The 19,340-nt window shown below is 39.9% G+C and overlaps 1 protein-coding gene across 1 annotated transcript in view; it reads left to right on the forward strand.

Moving 5' to 3' along the window:
- Positions 1-13,592, forward strand: part of TMCO3 (transmembrane and coiled-coil domains 3) — a 38,294-nt gene extending 24,702 nt beyond the window's left edge. Inside the window, exons 10-13 of the mRNA XM_054383452.1 lie at positions 1,007-1,157; positions 7,907-7,986; positions 8,365-8,514; positions 11,819-13,592. Of these exons, the coding sequence (XP_054239427.1) occupies positions 1,007-1,157; positions 7,907-7,986; positions 8,365-8,514; positions 11,819-11,932 (495 nt within the window). The 3' untranslated portion in view covers positions 11,933-13,592. The remainder of the gene's footprint in view (positions 1-1,006; positions 1,158-7,906; positions 7,987-8,364; positions 8,515-11,818) is intronic.
- Positions 13,593-19,340: the final 5,748 nt, after the last annotated feature.

The following is a 19,340-nucleotide window of genomic DNA, read 5'->3' on the forward strand; positions in this document are numbered from 1 at the left end:
TGTTGTTGTTGTTATTCTCCATTAATTTCAAGTCACTTGAGCTTTAGCTTGATACTTAGCAGTGTAACACTGTTCATGATATGATGACTCTGTCCATAAATGTACTATTGTGTATTGTTGCTTAATTCTAAATTATTATGGAAATAAGTCTTCAAGTTTAAAAATTCCATTAATATTAATAGCTTTGCTGTTTCTCAGTAAGGTGACTGTCTGCAGCAGAATTGTTTTAAAGTAATTATTCTAAAATGTACTTTATACTAACTAAAAGTGCTGCTTGCTTTTTTTAATGTCCTGAGCATTGCCCTAAGCAGTTGTTTTTATCTTAGTTCAGTCTCTTTACATGTGTTTCATCTATTCCTTCTAGTACCATATTCAAATAATGAAAAGCAATGAAGCAGTCTGAATTCTTTCAAATGGATGTTGTGCTTCATTTCAGCAGTTTGCATTACATGCTTGAATGCTTGCCTGTTCATAAAAGCACACAGGCACATTTAAGTTCAGTTTACAATAATAAAACATAATTTATGCCTGGGACTTCTGCTAAATTGAGACTATTCTCCCAAATTATAAGATTTGATTCTTATATTTCCCCCTAGTTTAACAGCTGTAAAAGAAGCTGTTCTTACTGCTTTATTTCACAGCCTCAGCCTTTCATGTGCTCCTGACTCGGAAGCTGTTACAGTCTTTCTCAGTTTTGTGAAATCAGATGCTGTCTTTTAAAGTGACACAAAGCCTTACAATGTCAATTAAGAAATTTAGTTTTGTTTTTGTAGGGACAGAGCTAACATGGAGGGGAAACTAGTTTTGTGAGTCTTTTGTATAAATGCAGTATTGCAGAACACTGAAATAAATACACTGAATTGTATTTGTTGTTAAACCTGCATAAAGATTTAGTTATTTCCTACATTTGGTATAATGTGCGGTTTTATGATTTCACTGTGAAATGGTATATAAAGTCCCTTCAGTGCTAGAGAACAACGATAGATTCTCTGTTATTCCTTGACAGATCACAGAGCTGTTGGATGTTTCAATGGAGCTGGGATGCTTCTTAGCTGGAGCTCTGATCTCTTCTCAGGGTCACATGGTTACTGAGGAGATTATGTCCTGTATTGAACCAATACGTGACTTTCTTGCCATCATTTTCTTTGCATCCATAGGTAACTCCTAAGAAATATTACTTTAGAAATAGTGTTAACTTGCAAATGTGGGGGAGGAGAAAAACTCATGCCTGTAGATTGGAGGATGGAGATAAATTTTGTTTTGCTAAAATACTAAACTGTTAATTGACTACAATATTGTTTTTTTAATTTAACACTCATTTTCATAAGCAATTTCCATGTTGTATTCTCAATTATGGTTTTAGTGTCAGTTTTCATTGTTCATTGTTAAGTCTGAATTAATGTTATTTAAAACATGTAACTAAAAATTTTAAGGAAAAAATGGCTTTGTTTGGGTATTGGTTTTGGGTTTTTTAGAAAAATGCTCTTCTATCTTTACAGTGGCTATATTTGTAATATATACTAAAATAGTATTATTATTTTGAGTCAGTTGATAGATTTTAGATTCTTGTGGCCTGGTTTTCTTTAGAAGCAGGATATTATAATGAAAACAGATTTTATTTTATGTTTTATAGAATGTTGTTTCTTTAGTTAGGAAAATGTGATCTGTGTTCTCAACCCAGGGGGGGGAAAAAATTGAATAACATGCACCTAAAAGACTACCTGAATGCCAATTGTAATGCAACACTGATACCTAAGACCAGGAGAGAAACTCATCATTGTTTTAAAAATAAGTTAACTTTGAAAACATTTACAGTCAATCAGTAGCTTCGTTTTGAACTGCCACATTCTTTAGCTGTCCATGCAGGTCCCAATACATTTTCTCTAAAGGAAACAGAAACACTTTACTGAAGTGCTCAGGTATGTTTAATGAAGGGACAGGCCCAATGAAAGCACTTGCCTCTCACTGTGGATAGTATAGAAGATGCATGTCCTATTTTGGGGGCACTGCAGGGCCTAAAATAAAAGAGTTTGAATGTGGCCCTTTTGCACAAAGCCAATCTATTTCAACCCATGCTTACTCAGAAATTCTTGGGGTTTGTTTCTTTGATTTTGGAGGTTTTGTTTGGGACCACTTTTAGTTTTTCTTCTGGTTTTATTTCAAGTTTTTTTATTGTTCTTCTTATTTTCATAAATTTATTCAGATAATAGTGAAGTCTCATCAACATAATTTTAATGCCTTTCCTCATATACCTGTTTGATACCCATTGTTTCAAAACAGAAACTAAAGCTGTTTCTGGTGGTTGAAAAAATAAAAATAGTAATGCTTTCCAATCTTTATTTTTGTTTTACCCGGCCCATGATAATAGCTTGTGCTAATCAGTCAGATTGCTCAGTAATAGATATGTTTATTTGAGTAACTTAGATTTCAATAAAGGGAGGAAAGTGGTGAGCTGTGGTGAAACTCTTGGGCCCATAAAACTTGACAGGTTTGAATGAATAATTGCTAAATGCTCACAGGTAAGTTGTTCATGTATTTTAGTAGAGATGGTGATGGAGCGGTTAGTGTTACTGGGGATAAAAAGCAGGACAAGTAATTATAAGCCCAAAGTTAATTTTACAACACTCTGAACAAAAATATTGTTCTATACACTTGTAGCTGCATAAATTAAGAGCAGAGATCAGACTTTGGTAGAGTACAAGAAAAACAGCAAGAATGCAGTTGGCATGCTGGCAGCACTCCATATAGCCTACGTTATGCTGTAAGGAAATTATTTTAGTAGTTCTGTTACAGAACTTAAAACACCCAATCTTTTAATCTGTTAGCATTATAATTGCAAGAAGGGGAAAAAAAGAAAATTGCCTAATAAATTTGTATTTACAGAAAGTGAATGTTCCTGCATCAGAAGAAAGTTAGCTGAGAATCAGAAAAATGAGCATTTGGCTCAGGTCTCTGACAAAACATGACAATACTTGCTTGAAAAAAGCAAGCCTTTAAAACCAAACAGACACAAAAACCCCTACCCAAATAAACATTATCCCACCCTTCCCTCCTAACATTTGAAAGTTACTGAGAGTGGTGGTTAACAGGAAATTCTATGAGATTGGTAGGTGGTGGGTTTTCAGAAAGGAGTGATGTGATACTGCAAAGAAAACCTGAGCAGGATAGAAAATGTTCCTTAATCTTCTTTAAAAATGTAGTAAGAAAAGAATTCTTGCTTGCTCTCCATTTAAATAATTTGCATGTGTACATCTATGCAGAGATATACTAGGTGAAATTATATAAATGACACTGGGAAAGATTTTCCCCCACTACAAGGAGCAAGCAACCTTTTATAGATAGCAGAAACACTTGAGACCTTGAGGTGGGCTGGTGCACCAGTGCAGTAATACAATGTGTGTTCCTTTTAGAGTAAAGGAATAAATAGGAAAAAAAAATTACTTAATTCAGAAGAGACTGTAAATATGTCATTTGCAAAAGTTAGTTCCTATTTTGCTTGTCATAAATGCTGGCTTTTCTGTCCTCACTAAAGAAATCCTTCTGGTCCCTAAAGCTGAGCTGAGTAGTAGTTGTTTGTGTAATACCTATAACAGTGGTCTTGCCCTTAGCTTGACCTGCGTAATGCTACTGCCTTCAGATTCGTGCATGGGTGCATTCGTGGGAATAATACACCTTTGCAGTTAGGCATTAACAGCTGCACTTTGAATTACTCTCCATCTGTACACTCATTTAGGCCTGTGTGTACTCCTCAAGGTTTCTATCTGTGCTGTCTGTTGAGGTTAGAAAGTTGCTGATAGTCTCTGTCTTTGCTAATTTGGGGGTTTTCTTGAGAGTACATCTGGACCAATCCCTTCAAGCAGCGTCTTTCTCATTTTTGTTTTGGTACCTAGTACTCAGATCCTTCTCTTTCCACTTGTGTGTCATTTGATTTTATTTTGATTGCTTTTTAGAAAGATGGAAAGCATCTTTGCAAAGACTGACTTTTTTTAAAAGGCTCCAGTGGTGGTTTGGTGTTGTCTGGGGACCAGATGCCCACCAAAGCCACTCTATCACTCCCCTTCTTAGATGGACAGGGCAGAGGGAAAATATAACAAGTGGCCCGTCAGTCAAGATAGAAACAGTTTAATAAGGCAAAAGGGAAAGCAAAGGCTGAATGCTGAAGCAAGAACAAAGAAAGATACTTTTCTCTCCTTCCCATTAGCAGATGGTGTTCAGCCACTTCCTGGGAATTGGGGCTTCAACATGCATAGCAGTTGCTCCAGAGGTCAAATGTCATTAATGAATGCTTCCCACTTCCTTCTTTCTCTTTAGCTTTTATATCTGAGCTGATGTCATATGGTATGGAATATCTCTGTGGTCAGTTTCAATAAGCTGGCCTGGCTATGTCCCCTTCCAAGATCTTGCCTACCCCTCAGCCTACTGTTGGGGGATGGAATGTTGGAAAAGTACAGCCTTGGTGCTGTGTGTGAACTGCTCAGCAGTAGCCAAAACACTGGTGTGTTATCAACACCCTTCCAGCTACCACTGCAAAACACAACACTAAGAAAGATGCTGTGGGGAAAGCCAAACCCAGTACAGCTCCAATATCCCATTTGTATACCAGTCTAAAATGCCTATGGAGTTTGAAATTGGGCATTAGGACCCTATCTGCCACTGGTGAGGAGTCATGGTTCCACTGACTGACAAAAGTTGTGTGTCCTCAATGTGCCATTACAGATGTACTCACTTGACAGCCTCCATGTTTCTCTCTGGGTAAATCTTGCAGTCATTTAGTTGAAGATGCTGAAAACTCTTTAATAGTTGTTTTTTTTTCCTTCAGGAGGTGGGTGATGCTGACACTGTCACCATTACCACTGTCCAGAATGAACACGCACACAATGTTTCTCTGATGAGCCCCTTAAAATTTCTGTTCAATTTGAGAGAAATTAAAGGAAGATCCCAAATGGAATTCAATAGGTGACATATAATTGCTTTCTCCTTATCCGTTCATCTTTACTGCTCTGTTGTCTTGCATGGAATGCAATGAAACTTGGACGTTTCAAGCTCTTGGAACTCGCGTTACAATCAAAGAATTTTGCTTTTGCAGAAAGTGATGAATGTCAATTTCCCCCTCTGCTACACAGTGATCTGGAAAGGTTTCTAACATTTATGGCATTTTACGATCTTAGCTTCTTTAAGATTTAGTAGATACAGCATCCCAATGCATTGCTAAAAGGATTTTTCTGAGTGATGTCCTGTCTTGAGGATGTATCAGAATTAATTCTACTGGCTCCGGTTTGATTAACAGAATTCTGGTTTCTGTAATCTTGTTTGCTGTCGAGGATCTCTTAAGATTCCTTTTTTCGGTGCTGGGTCTTCCAGGATGTGGTCATGATGTTTGAATCTTCATGTGCTGTTCAGCAGCCATTCAGCAGATTAGTGCAATCTATCTGATCAAGAGGTATACAGTGTTTACTTATTAAGAGAAAAATACTTATAAAAAGAATGCAAAATCTTGCCTGTCATCGTCCACAGAACACATGCCAACTTACACAAGTGAACTGTGCTTTTTGGCTTGACATTGATGCAAAGTCACCTTCGCCCCAAGATCTCCATTCTGACTGTTCCATATTACAGAACACTGCTTGGAATTCAAGGCCAGTAGATTATGCTCATCTCTGTAAAAATGTACTTAAGTGGTATCTTTGCTATTGGTGACAGGCCAGCATGCCACAGGCTACCTGATGACAGTGCTGCAATTCTTGGATTATTTGACTGAAGTGTTTCTTCCATTTTCAAGAACAAGCCCATAGTGACTCTTGAGCTTAGTCACAAAGTCTGATTAAAGCCATTTAAAGAAATGCTTGTATTCCTGTACCTTCTGTCTATGAAGTTAACCTTTCTGATAATGTTCATGTTGTCAGGAAGGCTTCGTGTGCTTGCAGTGCAGTCTGATGTGCCTCCTGGCCTTATCCTAAGTTTTCATCTTGGTCTGGGGCAAAGGTCTGTAATGACCATAGAATTCACTGTGATGGAATTTATTGCCCCCAAAACATGTCTGTGTGCTGGGATGTTTGTTTGTTTGCTCAGAATAGTGTATGCAACAGGTTTAGGCTTGTTGCACCTTGCAGACACTTACCTCCATGGGATTGCTATCGAAATCTGCAGTAGTTTGTGCCTCAGATCTTTGGAATATGGTAATAATCTCCATGTCAGGCAGCAGTTCAAATGGACTTCAAACTGCTGTCTGCACTGGAACCGAAAAGGTAGCTCCACCGGTAGCGATGAGAACACTACACTATTTATAACCTCCCTCTGAAATCTTCAATTCCAGATGTGGCAGAGCTGGCCCTCTCTCTTATCAAACGTAACATTGTTATGGGCTGTATGCTTTTTTCTAGTTGCTTCTCATGTTTCTGAAACTGGCCTAAAGGTGAATCAGCAATGTGCCTGATACACAGTACAAAAAGAGACACCACTTGCCCTCCTCGTGCATGCGTGCACACATTTGGACGATTTCTTTTGGTGTGGGGTTTGTCTCTCGTATTCTGCCATCTCTCCTCTTATTCTAATAGTCTTTTGCATTTGTACTTCAGTAGTTAGGAGATGAAGAATTAAAGCAAGGTGTGTACACCCTGACTGCTGGTATTGAGATCTCTGATGTACTTGAAGCACATTTCCATCCACAATGGAATGTGCCTATTGACAAAAGATTGTGAAGTAACTGTAAGTGACTTCTTTTGTGCACTCAGGAAGAGAAGATGACTCTTAGTTGTTCTCTACAGTTCTTCTGGCTCTGCAGCACAATGGGGCAGGGGAAAATCATGAAAACTTGTCTTGCTAATACAAGTTAGAAGTTACAGCATCAATATACATGCTTTGTGCTTTAGAAAACTAAACTCTTGGCCTTCACCGGAAGTAATTGGGTTGGAGAACTGCCAGCTATTGTGGATTTATCAAGAACACCACCACTACTTTTGAGCTTCCAAAGATACAGAGTTATGTTTGCCTGTACAAGTTCATCATACTCTATGAGTGAAAAAATGGACTTGGCTGTAAGTGAGTTTCTTCCTCAGTAACTGCAGGATTTCTCCAATGAATATATTTTTTTCTTATATTTAATATTAGCAGGATTTAGTTTTAAATTCTTTTGCTCTTTGTGGTTCTTTTTATCTTCCTTCATATAATTAATGAATTAAAATGACCACAAAAATGGCCAAAAAAGAGACAGACTTCTCTTTCACCACCACCCCCTCCAAAAAAAATCAAAAAACAATGAAAAAACCCTAACCACCACCAGCATCATAGCAATGAGATTGTATGTGATTCCTTAATTGTTAGACCATCCTCAGGGATTTAAGAATTTACCCTGATTCCAGTCTAAGTGACTTTTCCAGCTCAAGTGACTTTAACTGTTGGCAAGTGAGGATCGTGGGATCAAAACAGTTACATTTTCTATTGTAGCTAAAGTCTATGCAAATACTGAATATCGTGTTCCTTCTACAGTGATAGTCCATTACCATATCATACAGAAATGTTAAATGGCTAGCAAAGTGTCTGTTACAATCACTGTGCAGACCAGTTGAATTGTTTTTCTGTGGTATTTTTATAACTTTCATTAGTGGCATGTTTCAGTTCCGATTCTGGATTCTTAACTGGTGTGGAAGAGACTTTATATATGAAAGGGCTCATGCATCAACCATATACAGTTAAACACAACTGGGAATATTGTTTGTACTAAATCCCTCCAGAGAATGGTAGGATAATGCAGGATACGGTTTAGTGATCAAGTAGGTAGTGTTGGTGGGAATGTCAGGGCTTTTTGTTTGCTGGTATTGAGAATTCAGTCTTCCAGTTAAATCTATTATCTCAAAAAATTATCATAGTAAGGTACTGGTCTTTTAAATGTTGTTTTCTTTCCTCCTAGGGCTTCATGTTTTCCCCACATTTGTAATATATGAACTGACAGTCTTACTATTCCTTACATTGTCTGTGGTCATAATGAAGGTATTTTCTTTTTCTCTTTATTTATGTTTTAATAGTCTAATACTCTTTGTGCTGTATGCCCTACTGAAAATTCTGTGCCTGAACTGAACATATGATATTAAAAAGAGGATTGTATCTAATGTTAGAAGTAAGTTACACATGGGGAAACATCTATTTATCTAGCCTAGGCTTTGTGACAAAGTTATCAAATGTTCATTAGAGTAAACAAGATACTATGTTTTATTGGGCAATGTACATTTGTCACTTTTGACATAGAGAAGACACATTTACAACTCCACTAGTTTATTTTATGTCCAGAATTTGTATTTGTATTTAATGCTCTACATCTTGCAAAAAACCTGCACAAACCCACAACAACCCCCCAAAATGTTTTTAAAGTTTGTCTTGGCAGTGTTTGTCCTCTCCCTGATTCTTCCAAAGACCAGCCAGTATATCAAGTGGATTGTCTCAGCAGGACTGGCACAAGTCAGTGAATTCTCCTTTGTTCTGGGAAGTAGAGCACGCAGAGCAGGGATCATATCTCGAGAGGTAAGCTGTTCTGTAGTTACTAACTTCGGGGTTTGCACCTGAACATGTTAGAATCATAGAATCATACAATGGTCTGGGTTGGAAGTGACCTCCAAAGGTCATCTAGTGCAGCCCCCCTCTGCAGTAAGCAGGGGCATCCTCAACTAGATGAGGTTGCCCAGAGCCCTGTTGAACTTTACTGTGAATTTCTCCAGGGATGGGGCCCCAACCACCTTCTTGGGCAACCTGTTCCAGTGTTCTACTACCATCATGGTAAAGGACTTGTTCCTGGGATTTTCACAGTATCACAGTATATCAGAGGTTGGAAGGGACCTCAAGAGATCATCAGGTCCAACCACCCTGCCAGAGCAGGATCACTTAGGATAGTCCATACAGGAATGCATCCAGGTGGGTTTTGCAACTCTCCAGAGAAGGAGACTCCACAACCCCCTGGGAAGCCTGTTCCAGTGCTCTGTCACCCTCACTGTAAAGAAGTTTCTCCTCATGTTGAGGTGAAATCTTCTATGTTCAAGTTTGAACCCATCATTCCTTGTCTTGTCACTGTGAACCACCAAAAAGAGCCTGGCCCCCTCCACTTGACAACCACCCCTCAGATATTTATAGACATTGATCAGATCCCCTCTCAGTCTTCTCTTCTCAAGACTAAACAGCCCCAGGGATCTCAGTCTCTCTTCATAGGGGAGATGCTCAAGTCCCCTAATCATCCTTGTGGCTCTCTGTTGGATTCTCTCCAGCAGGTCTCTGTCTCTCTTGTACTGGGGAGCCCAAAGCTAGACGCAGTATTCCAGGTGTGGTCTCACCAGGGCAGAGTAGAGAGGTAGAAGAACTTCCCTAGACCTGCTGGACATACCTTTCTTGATGCATCCCAGGATCCCATTGGCTCTCCTGGCCCCAAGAGCACATTGTTGTTCCATGGAGAATTTGCTGTCCACCATCACTCCAAGGTCTTTCTCTGTGGAGCTGCTTTCCAGCAGGGCAGCCCCTAACCTGTCCTGGTGCCTGTTGTTATTCCTCCCCAGATGCAGGACCCTGCACTTGTCCTTATTGTCCTTCATGAGGTTTGCCTGCACCCAGCTCTGCAGCCTGTCCAGGTCACGTTGGATGGCTGCACAGCCTGACAGGTGTCAGCCAACCCCCCCAGTTTTGTATCATCAGCAAACTTGCTGAGGGTACTCTCAATGCCCTCAACCAGGTCCTTGATAAAGATATTGAACAAAACTGGACCCAGTACTGATCCCTGGGGACCACCACTGGCCACAGGCCTCCAAGTTGACTCTGTGCCATTGATGACGACCCTCTGAACTCTGTTGTGGAGCGAGTTTGCAATCCACCTCACTGACCAACCATCTATGCCACATCTCCTGAGGTTTTCTATGAGGATGTTATGGGAGACGCTATCAAAAGCTTTACTAAAGTCAAGATATCTGACATCCACTGCTCTGCCCTCATCTACCCACTTGGTCATAACTTCATAGAAGGCTATCAGATTAGTTAGACAAGATTTCCCCTTGGTAAATCCATGTTGGCTACTCCTGATAACCTTCTTGTCTTCCATGTGGTTAGAGATGACCTCCAGGATGAGCTGCTCCATCATCTTTCCAGGGATGGAGGTGAGGCTGACTGGTCTGTAGTTGCCTGGGTCCTCCTTCTTGCCTTTTTTGAAGACTGGTTGACATTTGCTTTCTTCCAGTCGTCAGGCACCTCTCCTGTTCTCCAGGACTTTTCAAAGATGATGGAGAGAGGTTCAGCAACACTATCACCCAGCTTTCTCAGCACTCGTGGATGCACCCCATCAGGGTGTATTGGATATACCAGTACACTCCAATTTTGTGACATTTCTTAACGAGTAGAATCCACCCATACAGATGAAGACATGCCTATCCCTGACAGGGTTCTTAGTTCTATCGTTTGACTTGTTTCTTACTGTCCTGTAATATTTTAAATAGCAAGTTTTAATATCCAATAGTTAGTTATAAATGTTCAACCTTAGGCGCTCTCTCTTACAACTTCTTTATTAACTGAGCAGTGAGTTGTAAGAGAGCACCCAAGGCACTGAGATGCCTTTGCTTTTGAAAACTCAATGTACTTATGAGAGGTAAATCAAAGTATAGGATTTGAATAAGGAAATATCAGTAAATAACTATAGAGCAGATATGATGAACTGGAAATTGTTTTAACATTTAAACAAGCAAACAAACTTGTAATCTTTATCTGCAAAGCTTGTTCGTTTAAAATCCTCTGCAGAAGAAACAACCAGCTTTTTTTCTGTAGTCATGAAAAAAATTCCCTAGGAAAGAAACCTTAAAAATAGTTTCACATTGAGGTTGTGAGAACTTTTTTTTTTTTCAAGATGAAGTCTGCTTTGTGAAATTAAGTAAATTATGAATATAGAGACAAAACAACTGACCTCACTTTCCAGTGCTAGTTGCTTTCTTCTCTTTATCTCTGCTCACAAAAATACTTTGCTGGCACTCTGAGCTCTTCATTGTGTGAGCAAGTGGGCTGGATAATGCTGGAACCAATTCCAAATAAAGCATGTGTGAAAAGCTTACACAATGCTGTTCACTTCTGTAGGTGAAGGTGATTCATTTTCATGTCCACTCCTGCAAATAGTTAGGAGTTACAAATACTGTGTATTTGTACAGAGTTGCAAGATACTCATACATGATCACAAAACCAGTTTAGAGGCATGTCCATTGTGCTTTGAGGCGTTTAGGCTTTCTTTATTTTTTATTTTTTTTCCTGTGGAAGCTCTCACATCACTGCCTACTGTATAGCTCTGAAAAGTTATGCTTATGTTTGAGACCACAAAACTACTTCCTGCTGTTTTGTAAGACTCACTCAGACTATCTAATTAAGATCTTTTTTTCAGAAGATAAGCAGTTACATCTTGGATTTTTTTTGGTGTATAAAAAGAACAATGAACATTGCCATTGCATTATTAAAAGCCAGAACAGCTTGGGATGGTTTGGTTTGGTTTGCAGTGTTTTTAAATGAAGTGGTATTTGGCTTTTGACCCTTGGCAGTCATCAAGCTTTCAAAACTGACCCCTTAAAAATGCATGTAAATAATTGGTTTTCTATAAGCTCCTAATGTTGTTTTTTTAATTGTGTCTTCAAACTAGGTAAACAGGTAATTAGATGACTTGCACTTGTATATGTTTTCTTTTGTAGCAATATGCACAGTTGGTTGGTAACATGGGTGAAGTCTGAAAATACTGTCCAGAAGCGTATTGATTTTCTCAAACATATGTTAGTGTACTATGTAACTAAGAAAAATAATGGCTTTTATTTCCAATTTTCAGGTCTATCTTCTTATTCTGAGTGTGACAACTCTAAGCCTTTTACTTGCTCCTGCCCTGTGGAGAGCTGCAATTATGAAATGTGTTCCCAGACCTGAAAGACGTTCAAGTACTTGATTAAGATTTGCATATATACAAGAATACATCTTCTTGCAAGGAGTATCTTTGTTGCATATTGTATTTCTATGCACTCAGAAAACAAGAGGTTTTGAGTAATCAGTCCTCTTAACGTGCACTTGGTTATAAGCCTTATACTGACCTTAAAACAAAACAAAATTCAACATAAAAAAACAATTATATCATTTGAATTGCACACCTTTTACAAAATTTAGTTTCTTACTGACAGATTAGAATATGCCAGAATATTTTTTCCTGTTCTAATCAATTCAGAGCATATTCTTTTTTTTTTTTTCAATATAGCATCATGCAATCTGTGTTGATTATTTCTTTGCCTGAATGTGCCTTTTAATTTTCATCCTATTTTGTTAATGCTGGTAGATCACCAGATTTTGTTTTAAAAGAAGAAAAAAAATATATATTATGGTGCCTATGGTATCTTCTTACGCTAAATGACTTGAGTCATTTTTACATTTAGGAGTATGGTAGTATAAAATAAATCACAAAACACATTTCCAAAAGTGAGTGACAGTGTAGTCCTCCACACAAAGGTTTAACCGTTTAGCATCAAACTGATTTAAGCAGTCAAATAAATACTCCAAAGGATACAGCCAATATTGTATGATATTGTATTCCAAATTGCAGCATATAATGTATTTTCTTACAGTGATAACTTTTGTTTGTGTTAGTCTTTGTATTTATTTACATATGTGACTAAAAGTTGACAGTGAGAAAGGACATAAGTTATATTTGAAGACTGACAGTTGTCACCCATTCATGTTGCTAATGCTGATACAGATACTTGTTTACAGGTTTTTTTCTTTGTTTAAAATAAATATTTTTTAAAGCTGGGAAGTCTAATTTCAAGTAGATGTGAAAAACATCAGTTTTGTAACTTTGGAAGTTACTTTACACTATGTTAAAGTTGAAATTATTTCAAGTAAATTAATTTGCACAAAACTAGAAATGAAAGACTGGATGGGTATTCCGTGACTTTATATGTTGCATTAACATTGTTAGTCTTTTTGAAATATCATGATATTTAAAAAAACCAACAGAGTGTTTTGAATGTGACCCTAAATGTAAGTATGTTATTCTTTAAAACAATATATGCAGTGGGATAAGCCTTGTAAAAGCCCATTCTTTGTGTCATAGAGAAAGCTTACTCAAACTGACGAACAATGTAAAAATCATTTTGAGGTTTATCTGCTAAAAACATACTATTAAAGATCTATTAACACTTTTAGGTCGATATTGTACTGTCATCTGAAATAGCTTTGATACCCACAAAATGGTTAGAAAAATGCATGTTACCTAGATTTAAATTGCCAGTTAAAATGAAAGATGTCCTCCGATTAGCAAAACAAATCTTTGATGGATTTGTATCCTTTACACCTCTTTTGTTTACCATAGTAGTCTCAGTTTCCTCCTGTGTTTTCTCTGACATCTGCTGTGCTTGTCAAAATGCAGCTTGGACTAGTCTAGAGTGCATATGCACTTTTAGGACAGGGTGGAATTTATTGTACTTGAGTTCTTGCTCACTGGATTTGGGGTTTTCTCCAAGCACTGATGCTTCATAAAGGTTGCAGGAATATATGGCACCTCTTCTTCAGTGGTTTCAAAAGTTACTGAGGAACAGTGACAAATAGTGAGGAAAAAAGCTGTGCTATAAATAAAATACATTTTTAATAAAATGGATCTGTTACAGTGAATAAACTTGAAACTCATTTATTGGTTTATTTGACTATTTTGTATTTAAAATATAGAAGTAATTAAAAAGTTTTATGGTACCATTTAAGAATTTTACTCTTTCTAGGTGCCTCATTTAAGTAATTTGTTAATTTGCTTCATAACTGTACTATGGAGAGAAATCTTACTTTGTCCACTGATGTAGCTCATAGTTTCTGCTTGAAATGCAAATTTCACTCCTGAAAGCCTCATTTTGGTTTGGAAAGATAATTATTTCACATGTAGTTCACAGCCTACATTTTGGGGGAAAAGATGCATCTATGACAGACCATGTTTCCATTATGGTCTCTCAGTCCTTGAAACTGGTATACAAAGTATTACAGCTGTGATGAGTAAACCTTTTGTTGAATTACATAGCTGTGGCTAGTTGTACTTCGCTGGAAAATTCCTGCTGGCAGAGTAGGAAATACTGATGTTTGGGTCCCTTAAAAGATAGAAAATATTTTCCTGATTATCTTTTAAAGGAAGTGGGTGAAGAGTGGTTTTGGTACCATGTCTGAGAAGGAAAGCAATACCTTAATGCTTGCCTCATCTCTGTCACTTCTTTCCCAAATAAATTTTGATTCAGTCAGGACTTGGCTAGTTTTTAGGAAAACTGGAGAAAGAGAAATAGGAGCCTCATCCAAGTATTGATGCTTTGTGCCTTGTTGTTGACACAGATTGCCTGATTGGATATTACATGCAAATTCAAATTACTAATCTTACTGGACATATGATAAGTTTGTTTATTATCAAATGTTTGAGACTGTCTCACAGAAATCTGCATGTGTATTGAGATACTATAAATGTTTCATGAAACGCAGATAATGGCTCCATGCATGTCAAATGGAGTCATCTCTTGATACAATCTTAGGACAGAAATATCAGGCATTATTCCTGAATGATTGGTCATCTCTCTATGAAAAATGGGAAGAATATTTCACAACTGGCCCACTTAGATATAATTGTAGCTTTTCAGGAACCTTATGCTTGTACTCTGGAATAGTCTTTCTGTGTCAAGTAGATAAAATTACAGCAGAGATCTGGAAGCCCTGAAAGGAGTATCTACTAACTTCTTGAATGTTTGTTGAAGAACAAGTAGCCTTTTTTGGATTGAATTTTTTTTTTATGGGTCACTTTGTCAGACAGTGATTCTCTCTCATTCATTTATGTAACGATCAGCACCATTTAAATACAGAAAAGCTGATACAGGGCAGAAACTTCTTGATGTGAAGATGTTTCTGTGGTGAAGCTGAGCTTCAGGGAGTGGAAAGGGAGGATCTGCTCTGCACTTGAGTAGAAACTGATTCAGCATACCTGTTTGGGGTTGGTTGGTTTTTCTTGGTTGGTTTGTTTTGTAGGTGGGGAGGTGGGTGTAACTGGTTGCTTATTTTGTGTGGCTTTCTCTTTGAGAATTTGAGTTCTTTCATATTACCCCTTAATTACTACCTTTGGTCATTGTTCCCTATAAGGGTGAAGGAACCAAAACAGTTTAAAAGCTGGTGGTGTGGGTTGTGCTTTTACTTCGTGAATCATTACCCTGTTCCCAGGCTCAGATTAGCATATATGGACCCACAACCACCCTACTCATGGCTCATCCTATATAGAGCAGGCTGATTCAGTTCCTCAGTAGGAAGATCTCTAGTGGGAGCTGTGAGGTAGGTTCTTGCAATTGTGGCTGACGTGACAACTCAAGAAATGTCATGATGATGGCCTGGTACATAGCTTTTTAAAAACTGTAAGAATTCATATATGTTTTAATCCTCAAAAAGAAGGAGAAAGCAGCCTCAGAGTACCTTGTAGTTTACTTGGTTTAAGAAAAACTGCTTTGTAGGCAGAGAGGTGTGTGGGGGTGCCTAGCATAACAGAATAGTGCTGTATGATGATGCTTGATGGAGGGTGTGAGAAACCTAGCATAGTCTTGCTGCCTGTTGGAGCGAACCCAGGAACAATCTAACCACAAAAGCACTCCTGGGGTTTTTCTAGGGAAGGAATCTGTAGTTCTGCTCTGCAAGCAATCCTGGCAGTGCTCCAGCATGTGGGCAGTGCCAGCGGTGGAAGAAACTGGACCCCTGAGTGACAGGAGGCAAGCCATGCTAACAGCCTTAACAGCTCTGTGGGAAACAGCAATGTCTGGTAAGGAGCAGCAAGGACCAGACATCCACATCTTAAGAGATGACAACAAGAAAGCCAACTAGTGAAATGAGAAGGAAGAGCAGCAAGATGTCCTAAGGGCTGGGAGATGTGTGGACCATCCCATCCTAAAATAAACAAGGCAGAAGGGAATGCTTTTACCAGATTCATTTAGAAGCCCAAGAGGAGCACTGCTTTGGTTCCCCACTACCACTGTTGGGTAATTGCCTCTGCTGGGTGGGAGAAGCTTACTAAGGACAGTGAAGCCAAGGAAAACGTGACTGCTGGAGACAAAAAAAGAGACTGGAGAATGGTCTGACCAGACTGGCTCAGAGACAACTGATCCTGTCTTGGCGGACAAAAATCTAAATCAGGAACAGCAACACTTTTGAGGTTATGATACAAGCTGTATTAGTAATTTCTAAAATAGAGCAGAAATATGAGAATTGGAAGATGCTACCTCCCAGTGAAGTCAGATGCTGGCAAGTTTGTCAGCTGCTATTAAGTCTTTATCTAAGCCAGGATCTTACACAGGTCATTCTCTTAAGATGGCATGGCTTCCAGTTCTGAAGCATGTAGGTGAAAATATGTCCATACACGTCCCCTGGCATCTTTCATAGGTTTCTATGACTAGGTGACTTCTTGAACTGTTGCACAGTTCTGCCACACTGATGCTGTTCGAATTTGTGACCTGTTCTTCTTTAGAAGCACACTTGAAAGGGGGAGGCAGCCCACAGAAGAGTTATGAACTGAAATAGCCTTTCACTGCTACAAACACAAAGTCCTAAAGCCCTAAAATACCTGAGAAAGGCAAGCTCAGAGACAAAACCCTGAAGATTTTTCCATTATTACAAATTGTTTGTGAAACGCCCTTTCCTAAAGGAAAAAAAAAAAAAACCCAACCAAACATGACACCTGGGTATGATTGGGCAGTTAGTAATGCGTCAGAATAAATGTTAGCAAACCAGGACATCCCCTTGTTTGTGCTTGTTCAGTTGTCTCTCAAGCAGCTCAGGGCAAAAACAGGCTTACCAGGAAGCTCCAGCAGCATAACATTACCTGAGAAGTCCAAATAGAAGAATCTGAGTAACTAAAGGAAGTGGGCTTCAGTCACTTGTACTGTCTAGATTGAAGAAAGTATCAATTCTGATGTTTGCAGCGAAGCTATGTAGTTTTCAAAAGCAAGTAATGGCATGAGGTTCATACTCTGTCCTTTCCCACTGCTCCTCCCTTCTAAAGCCCAGTAGAGTATCCTGGACCCCACAAATCGCAGTTGGTAATGAATTATATATATATTTATCTTTTAAAATCTGTAAGCTGTGTGAAAATTTTACTTTGTACTAGAGAAGGCAGGTTTCTATTTGACCTAAGATTTTTCAAAATGGCTTTAGTCTCTTGTGGTAAAACTTAGCAGAGGAAATCACAGAATCAACCATGTTGGAAAAGACCTCAGAGATCATCAAGTCCAACCTATTACCTGACACCTCATGACAACTAAGCCATGGCTCCAAGTGCCACATCCAACCTTAGCACAGTCATTTAATTCTACATTTTTAGAAGCATGTTCACTTTTTTTATAGTCCTTTCTTCACCCTGGGACAGACGTACCCTGTTGAGGGTACATCTCTGAAGACTGCAAGAGCTCATGATACTTGGGATAGTGAAACAATTTTTTTCTACAAGATGTAATGTAAAAAGCGTGTGTGTGTGTGTGTGGCCAGGGACTTGAGAGGTATAGACAGTTTAAATCCACAGAGAGAGTATATGTGACCCAGAAAGCGTGAAGAGCAGCACCATCAACTGGAGATGTTTTTTTAGGAAGCTTTTTTTTCTGCAGCTGGCTTGGGGTGCTTCATGTTGTTTGTGTGTAACAGTTCCTGCCTCTTTCTGAGAGGTTATCGAGTTATATGTTCATTATTTTTTTTATGTCCATCAAGCTTACTCAAGAAGAACAAGAGTGGGATAGTAACAGCCATTATCAGAGCAGGCTACTGCATGAACAGCCATGGAACCCCAGAGCAGCAAGCATGGGGCAACCAGGAATGAAAAAAGACTGGTATTTATCAAGAAAATCAAGTTAGCTAGTGTTTCATCATTATTAGAAACCACAACTCCGTAACACGTTGAAAAAAATATAAAATTGAGTAAGGTATAGAAGTAACTAAATATAAATCTCATCAACTGATGAGATACTTCTTTTTCATATGTGCTAGATTGTCATACTATCTCTATATTGGTGCTCTGCTGCTTGTCTTCTATTCCCAGGTATGATGATGAAGCAGCATCATTCTGGAGAAAGAACTTCCTGCTCCCACCTGGATCATGGTGTTATGAACAGCCTTGTACCACATAAGTCTGGTATCATCACATGCAGATATGTATGTAGCCTTCCTCCCTCAAACCGCTTTCTGTACACTCCTGTAGACACACCTTGAATTTTCTCACTTTGCTACAGTTTCCACCATTACAGCTATGCATGCTTAAAGCTCTTCACCAACAGTTACACCATTCTCGTCTAATTACATCACACAGCCCTAAACAGCATGAAGTGTTTCAGTTAGCACATGGGACATGTAGATGTTTCAGTCTGGAGATGTCTGAAAGCTCCAGCGCCAATTTTTTTGGTGTAGGTCTGGTCTAACTCGTCACCCGACGGAAGACTTTCACTTGGATTACCATAAACCCCTAATTCCAGCAAAGATGAATGTGAAGTACGTGAACTTGCTCAAGTAGCGGCCGGACTAAACGTAATGAGGAAGTACCCGCAGGATGTTGTAGCAACTAACCGCAGCGCCCTGCCACACCGGCTGCCGGCACCCGCACCCCCCGCCCCATCCCCCCCCAAAAAAAAACCAAACAAACGCTCAGCAGCACGGCCGGCCCGGGCTCGCTCCTCGGCTAGCCGGCAGAGGTCGAGCGAAGCGACCCAGCGCGGCTTTCCCCTCACTTTCCCGCGGCGGCGGGGGCCTGCCCTGCAGCGATAAGAACGCGAAGGAGGCGGCTGCCGCGGCGCAGAGCTGGGAACAGCTCGCACCTGCCCGACCGCTCGCGCGCACCGACGACCACGTGCTCCGGTAGCGGCCGGGTCCGAAGAGCAATCTCGCTCCGATGCTTCCCGCGCGCTCGCCGCCGGCGCCGCAGGGCGGGGAGTCGGAAGGCGCGAAAATGCCGCGCATGCTCCTCCCCGCCCGTGGAGCGGCGGGCGGTTGGCTTAGCCGCTCCGCGTGTGCCCGTGCAAGGCACGCTACACCCCCGTGACGTCAGCGCGCAGCGTCACGCCGGTGGGACGCACAAAAGTGTAAGTTTCAATTTTTTTTTTTCCCCCCTGCCAACGAGGGGTGGGGGGAAAATAAAAAATAAAGCAAGCGAGGACAGAGTGGCGGGGTCGCGCGCGGGACTCGGAGAGGGACTACCTTGCGCTGACGCCTGCCCGACCCCCGCCGACCCCTCATCTCGCACCCCGCCACAGGCAGCTCCTTGGCGGTTAGGGTGCGGGCCGGGGCAGCGGCCGTAGGCAGGTGTGCGGAACCGCGGGCGGGCGAGACGG

Source organism: Indicator indicator, chromosome 1 (assembly GCF_027791375.1).
Source record: "Indicator indicator isolate 239-I01 chromosome 1, UM_Iind_1.1, whole genome shotgun sequence".
Lineage (NCBI taxonomy): Eukaryota > Metazoa > Chordata > Aves > Piciformes > Indicatoridae > Indicator > Indicator indicator.